This window comes from Pygocentrus nattereri, chromosome 15, assembly GCF_015220715.1.
Source record: "Pygocentrus nattereri isolate fPygNat1 chromosome 15, fPygNat1.pri, whole genome shotgun sequence".
Taxonomy (NCBI): domain Eukaryota; kingdom Metazoa; phylum Chordata; class Actinopteri; order Characiformes; family Serrasalmidae; genus Pygocentrus; species Pygocentrus nattereri.
The window spans coordinates 24250879-24258542 of record NC_051225.1 but is presented as its reverse complement, the minus strand read 5'-3'; the positions used below and the strand labels follow the sequence as shown (position 1 = coordinate 24258542).

The 7664-nt window shown below is 41.5% G+C and overlaps 1 protein-coding gene across 1 annotated transcript; it reads right to left on the bottom strand.

Annotated features, from left to right (window-relative positions):
* Positions 1 to 374: 374 nt before the first annotated feature.
* si:ch211-1a19.3 lies at positions 375 to 6937 on the bottom strand. The gene is made up of 5 exons (XM_017714255.2): positions 6196 to 6937; positions 5029 to 5125; positions 2097 to 2250; positions 1766 to 1896; positions 375 to 1652 (listed from the first exon to the last, which is right to left on the bottom strand). Coding segments are annotated over exons 1-5 (714 nt in total). The 5' UTR covers positions 6526 to 6937; the 3' UTR covers positions 375 to 1650.
* Positions 6938 to 7664: the final 727 nt, after the last annotated feature.

The window sequence follows — 7664 nt, the reverse complement described above, 5'->3', positions numbered from 1 at the left end:
TTGCAAATTCCAGTCGGCACCAAACGAAATGAGCCTGTCTCAAAAGCAATACTGGATGTTCCCACATTCTTAACAATTCAAGAGAACTGGCTTTTTTGCCAGACAATTTTTACTGTAGGTAAAAGGGTGTCAAACTGTATTCCTTCCAGGACAAAGCTCTGCAGAGCTTTGCAATCTGCCTCATTAAAAAGACCTAAATTTGGTCCCCCGAGTGGCACAACCATCTAAACATTGGCACTATCATTAGGAGATCATGAGTTCGATCCCTGGGGATGCTACAGCCATCCATAGCCGGGAGTCCAAGAGAGCACAATTGGCCTCGCTCTCTGTGTGTGGGTAGAATGGCCCTCCTTCTCCCTCCACCACTCAACGTGATGCTAGTCAGTGCAGGCGTCTGTTAGCTGACGTAACAGATTTGGCGGTTGGTGCTTTCCTCCGAGCGCATTTGGCTGACGTTGCGTGAGCGGCGAAAAGAAAAGAAGCGGTGGCTGGTTTCACAGGAAGCCTGTGAAGCCTTCAACCTCCTCGTGTTGGTAGCATTGTGTGATTGGGGGAGTCTTAACTAGTGGGTGGAATTGGAGGTGATTAAATTGGGGAGAAAAATCGGGTAAAAATTATTAAAAAAAAAAAAAAGACCTGATTTGACTCATTACCATATCCCTTCAGAGTTTTGGCTTTGAAGAAACCCAGTCTGACACCCATGTCCTAAAACCTCTCTGGTCAGATGCTGTTGTACATCGTTCTTGTTTCTTCATTTCTGAATAAGAAATAAGCACTGGAGTAGCTCTCTTACCTCTATTGATGCTACTGCTTGAGGTGTAAATGAACAGACCTTCATAATCATCCCAGTAGGTCATAAATCTGCTGCAGGCCAACTCATGCCCTTAAGCACTCTCAATATTTTAGAAGAGTGCATCCTAAGTTCAGGATACCTCTTACAAATAGATAGCTTTAGGGTTTGCCAGAGAAGCAATTGATCTAGTCATGTCAGATGAAGGTCATACAGCCTGATAAAGAGACTCGTCACTAGGCACCACTTATGACTAACTCACTGCACTGGTTTGTTTTAAGGTAATGGGAACTCTTCCATTTAGGCCTAATGCCCTGGTCAACAAGAAACATTTACTCCACCCAACTCACAAACCCTACCATATCAGCGCAAATAAAAGCTCAACAGGTCATGGTATACACTGGTGATCTGTGAATGAGGCTAGTTCTTTGGAATGGAATGGTCTGTGTTTTGGCAGACATATAGAACCTGAAGATGTGGTCCTAAATCTCAAGAGTTATTGAAATTAATGTTACCTTTACAGTATCTCCAGCATGAATAAATAGCCTAAACTGCAGGCCAACAAGCAAACCATTGTTTCTTCTAAGCTTAGACCAAAACAAAACAAAGACTGGGTTCGAATTAGAATGGTAAAAGACAGCTGGTCTAATTATATTTCACTGTTTTGTTTTCAAATAGAAATACATATAGGGATCCTTATTTAGTAACAGAACATTTCCATCTATTTTACAGCAGTGCTTTTCCATACGAAAGTAAAAGAGTGCTTCAAGTCCAGGTTATACGTGCACCTTGTACTGGTGTCTTGAAACAGTGTTGTACTGAAATATGTACCCAATCACCTTGTTATCTCTTCAGCTCCGCTCTGAAATCCAAAAAGAAATCACATCAACATCAATGTTAGCCATATCGTTTACTGTAATGTCTAAAAAATAATTATTTTAAGGGGGAGTATATTGAATTCCACTCAGTACTTACAAGGTATCAAAAGCAGACTGATGCAAACAATCACGACCATGGCAGTACCACTTGTTGGTCCAGGGGGTCCATCATTAACGGTCTGAGATTCATGGGTAGATTCCGTCTTGGACTGTTGTTTGCACTTTGTCCTACAATTCAAAACAGAATGTTCAGAGCTTCTAAAACTGCTTGTAGTTTTGCAGCGAGGCATTCTGATAAAGAAGACTCCTCTTCCAGTTCATTTTTTGATAACAGCTGACAAATGGCTTTGTACAATGGCAATTCACTGCTGTTTCAGTAAAGAAAAGTGAATTATGATGTAATAAATAACAAACAACATATGACTCACACTTGTTTTTCTAAGTGCTGATTTCTGGTCTGGCAGGCCTGCTGTTGTTTCTCAGCTGATAACTGGAGAAGCTGAGCAGCTTTGGTCTGTGCAGAACAGGACTCCAGTTTACTGACCACCTGGGTCAGGTTAAGCTGTAGGTTTTCAATCAGATCTAAAAACAAGAGTGGAGAGAAATACTCATTTAATCAGATGTGTTATTTGATATGATTACAATGTATAATACTATGCAAGGATTTTCAAGGTTACTCAAAATTTACTAAAAAGTTCACTGATTTAAATCAACCATTTATTTGTTGCATGAGGTCTTTTGTTAGCACGTCTTACACATGTACTTTCACGCACAGTTATTAAAAGGAAAGTCAAATGTGAACACAAACTGGAGTCTGAATCCTTGTTAGACTGACACAGCAGTTTACCTCCATGGGACCTAGTATGATTCCTGGGAAATTAGCAGGAGGGCTTGTGTATGAAACTTACTGGGGGTGTTAAGCAATAGCTTTTGTCGTTTTACTTTTGAGTGTTCAGTTTTTTTTACTGAAAAGTCACATTTATGTAGTTTGCTCATGATCCTGCCCCTCATGTTTGCTGGCCACTACTGTTCAAAAGCAATGTACAGTCATGTTTCCAATTTGCATGAGTGAAAATTGTTGCAGGAGAATATATTGTACATTTTGTTGAAGACAGTTAAATGTCTGAAATGTGTTTTACACTTTGAACTATTTCAGTAGAGTGAGAAATATATTTGAATCAAGTCTTTTTAAAGGCTTTCTTAACTAATTTAGATTTACATGAGGCCCTGGAGAAATTTCATATTTCCACTTTTACAGGTGATTTTATTTCTGGATCAGTTGTGTCGGTGTTTTCTTCCTTCTTCCCTGAGAAAATGATCTGTTTCAACAGTCAGCATTTCATCTACATTTAGCCCTGTCCATATGCAAATATCTACAGTGCCCTGCTGGTGACATCCCATGTAAATACTACAAACAATGAGTGCCCATGCCTAATTAACATGTGGAAATGAACTTCTAATGCATGGCAACCACCTTGTAAGACAAAGGAACAAGATCATGCCTTACTAATTTGTGGCCATGCACTAGAATCTTGATCCCATGCCTTACTAAGTTGTGGCCATGGATTAGTTTGATTTATACAGGATGCCAACAGCCAGGCTCAATAAATCTCTATGATTTGGGTAAATTTTCCAGGCGAATATTGCATCATAATAGAAAAAAAATATCAGTAGGAGGAGAAACAAAATAAAAAGCCTATCAGAGAAGCAAGATCCCACCAACTGATTAAAAGGGTTATTATAATAGCAGCTACTTGCATACACAACATCATCAAAACAGAATTTTATATGCACGTCATCAACTTTTTATGTATGATCAATTAATGACATTTTTTGTCCCCTTGATAAACTAATACAATCTGAACAGGGCTCTTGTTTATCATTTCTGAGTAAATCTTTTGGAATGGGGCTCCCAAGTCTTGCGATCAACTAGGTGTTGGGCCTATCGTCAGATCCCTGATGTTGCCATAGCCATCCGTGGCTGGAAATCATAGTGCATAACAGGTTTTGCTCTGTCTGAGTGGATGTGATGCCCCCCCCATCCCACCACAGTGCGATGGAAGCCAGTGGAGGCATCTAAAAGCTGGCAATAGAATTTGCAATTAGTGCTCTTCTCCATGCCTGTGGAGCTGACCACTGATGTTGCATTAGTGGCAGTTGGAAAACGTGCAATGGCTGGATCAAATGACTTAGAGGAGGCACATGTTAGCCTTCATGCTAGCCTTCAGTTGGTAGCAGCCTGTTATAGAGATATATGTGATATATTTTGGAATCTTTGAATGGCTTTTCATGATGTGTTATTGTTCTGTCCATTTCATCATTTGGCCATTTATAAAAACTAACCAGTAGATTAATATCATAATTAATTGTGACAGCCCTCTACTATGAAAGCTGGAAAGGCACCCAGAAATACCAGAATTCAGTCAATAAAACAAAAGCTAAAACATTATTGGCAAAAATAACAATATAATTCCACTAGCTTATAAGACAACGTCTTGCCAGGCAATGACTTATCAGTGTGTTTCGTGCTAGGGCCTCCCATGATGTCACTCTGCTATTTTGGGCAAGACCAAGCAGCAGTAGATGTCCTGTTCTTTTCAACATTGTTTCATGCTTGGCACTGCTGTTGAGCATTACCACTACAAGAAATTACACCTATCCGGGTTTGGATCAGATTTTCCAAACCAGCTAACACAGTAGCAGCGAGACGGCTGATCTCAGTCAGCACCCACAGTGCTTTTTTTCTCTCTGTATTCACCGTATCTCGAGCATACAGGAGCAAATTATTTCCTGTGGTTGTTTATTTGGTCAGGAAATCCGTTAGCAAGAGAGAGAAAAATTTTTTTTATCAAGATATAGAGGTGCAGTGTGAAATGTGGCTTTTGATTTTAGCAAAGCGCAACTCCCTCTTTATTAATTCAGCAATGAAGAACAAGGATTAACTCACAGCAGAGTGTCTACAGTTCAGGGAATTAAGGGGATTTCCAACAGTGTGGTTTTACATCACTTATCACTCACTTAGGTAGGGTCACTCTAAGCAGGTCACTCAGATTCTAACATCAACCGATTCTGCTACGAAGTGCACAGCATTGACCTTATCTGGGCAAAGTATGAACAATTTGACATGAAGCTTTCCTTTACAAGCCAGGCCCTTGAATACACCACATGTCATAACACTATAATCACGGCATTTTAGGTAAAAAGGCATAACCAACAAATATGGCCTATTTGTTTGCTTTTCCCGGTTTCTATGGTTACTTGGGGGAAAAAATCCTCTAAGAATATCGTCAGTGAGAGAGTGTGCCTTTCATGGAAGCCTGGAAGGGGAGGGGAATTCAAGACTGACTTGAATTTTCCTACCTTGTTGCTGGGAGATTTGTGCTGTTAGGTTTGCCTCGATAGCCTTGTGAAACTCAATATCGTTCTCCAGTGAAGTGATGTTTGCATTCAGAGCGGCCTGAAAACACGCACACACAGATACACATGCACAAGAAAATTAATTGAGTAATCTCACAAGTTTGTTAAGAGTTGGCGTCAAACTGTTTTGGCATCGTCCTGCCAAGGAGTGTCCCACTTCGCAAGAGGCTGTGAACTGCAACTCCAGCCCCAGCCACAGCCCCTCTGGGCCTCTGGATATCAGAATCTGGGAACTCTTGCTAGAATCCAGTGCTTTGCTTTCAAACTGTGCAGAACAATATCACTGTCCGCAGAGCTGATGCAAAACTACTTTTGCTACTATTATAAAATCGCCATTATTCAAAGCACAGAGGGATAAGCATTTCTCAAGGCTAGGATACTCGTTATCAGCACTGCTTTTACCAGGAAGAGTACACCTCAACCTTCCACCCAGAGCTATTTTAAATGTTGAGATCATTTTAATCTATAGACATTTGCATAACTTCTCCACAGGTCAACTGCGCCTGCCTGTTCGCTGCTCACCACAATGGTCTGTTATGTAAATGCACTAAAGGTGAATCTGTTAACCTACCAAATTGTGTTTAATTGCTGTTTATCCAACTCTGGTCATTAGGAGACCGAGCTAAGGATGCTTAGACAGCAATGTCAGCAGGACAAATGTTCAAACAACAAGGCCAATGTAATCAGAGGTCAGGTTCAACTGCATAGCACATAAAAACAACACAGGTTGACCAAACACAAGACAAAACATTGTACTACATATTAAATACAACTATGAGCAGTAAATACAGACTGCTTGTTTTCAGTTCTTAGTTTCTTTGGAGAGTCTAAACATTAAGAAAAGAGGTGAAATGAAAGAAAAGGCTAATCAAAAGAATAATAAGTAAGCAAGCACAAAAATGCATGGAAGACATTGTTTGACTTGGCACTGAAAAAGTAGTGCATTGAACTTAACCACAACTGAAATATGTGGCTCATTTCTACTCAATGAAATAAGAGCACAATTTTGCCTCACTATAGATGAGAGCTGGGTAAAAAGTGGTGTGATGATATAGAATCAATATAGAAGTGAAGGAATGTTTTCAGAAAAAAATATCCAGAAGCACTCACGTTCTCCTGCTGGCACGCCTCCAGGGACAGGTTAAGTTGCTTCAGCTGGTCGTTCAGCTGGTCAATGCGGGACAGCAACTTAGTCTGGTTGGCCCAGCCATGCCTCACCATCTCCTCCAGCGCCAGCTTGTTTTTAGCCTGCACCGCCTTTTCCGTGTCAAAAGTGTTCTGCAGGGCCTGCAGTTCGGCTCTGCACTGGCTGGCCCCCTTCATGTCTGGCGAGGTTGCCCACACCACAATGGTAATGAGTGAGATGATGGACCACAGAGCCAGGCAGGCAATGATGATGTTGCGCGTTGTCTGTGAAGACTTGGAGCTGGCCATCCTCATAAAGAAAAATAGTCCTTTCACGACTACTTACTGTGGCTGGAACTTAGTGATGCAGCTCAGGCTGAAGGTGTCCAAGGGGGTGTGCGTGTATGTGAGGGCGGTGGCTGACTGCTCCCAAAAAGTAGAGGGAGGCTTTTAAAGGCTGAACTTCCCCTCAAACCTCTGCCCACCGCTGGGCAGGAAAGGGGTGTGGCCAGATTCTGCAATGGGATGTGTCCTGGGCAAACCTGCTCATTCCTGTAGGCAAAACAGACGATCTTTGGCAAAGAGGAGCAGCAGCAGAGCGAAGGCAAACCTCTTTTGCGGAAAGTGAAAGTCACAAGCACTCACTGTTTCCTCTAAAAGAAAGTATGTGACTCTGTGTGCGCGTGTGAGTGTTTTAGTTTCCATTTCCCAATCTCAGGGAGAGCTCTGGCAGGCCTCCCAGCCCCACTGGAGAGGACGAGAGGCCTTGAGTGCTGCTATAGAGAGAAAGAGAGAGAGAGAAAAAGGAGAGATGAGAGGAGAGGCGGAGCAGCCCCCTGTTTGCTCCTTCAGCTATGTCTTGTTTAGAACACTTTCACGAGCAACTCAGCGCTGCAGCGACTCAGTGTTTCCTGACTGCTTGCCAGGTCTTGAGAGGACACACATACAGTCCACGCCCGCCTCAGCCCTGCCTGCCCCCAACCCCCCACCCCCAACAGCTCCTCAAAGACCTTTCCGAAATTTTCTTCTGTCAGTGGACAAAACTGTATGAAACTTTCTGAACTCCAAGAATCACGCCCATTAAACTGCACAAAGGACAATTCATTCTTTTCCATGATAGAAACATCTGTTAAATAACTGCACATATTTGTATGAGGGTTATGCTACTGAATTGGTTCAAAGTCAGAATCACATTTTGGACTTTAGACTGAAGTCCTTTTGTTTTAAGTGACCTTGTACCTTAGTTATGCTTATTTTATTAAAACAAATGACTCAACATTCCATTTTATCACTACCAAAACAATAATAACATCTCTGAAGGTTTAGCAAATGTTTCGGTAATGACTGTTTTATTCAATTTTGAGCATAACTTAAAAACATAGGCCAGTACATGACTAGCAAACATATTTTTATTAAAACACAAAACAGTTTACTTACAATTTTGTGTTTTGGTT

Bases quoted from the DNA above. Each gene is read 5' to 3' on its own strand.
- si:ch211-1a19.3 (XM_017714255.2), bottom strand. From the start codon at position 6,525: ATGAGGATGGCCAGCTCCAAGTCTTCACAGACAACGCGCAACATCATC. The intron at 5,126-6,195 runs GTGAGTGCTTCT...GCGTGTTTTCAG, and splicing joins AGGCGTGCCAGCAGGAGAAC to GCCGCTCTGAATGCAAACAT. The intron at 1,897-2,096 runs GTGAGTCATATG...TTTGAATTGTAG, and splicing joins CAGCACTTAGAAAAACAAGT to GACAAAGTGCAAACAACAGT.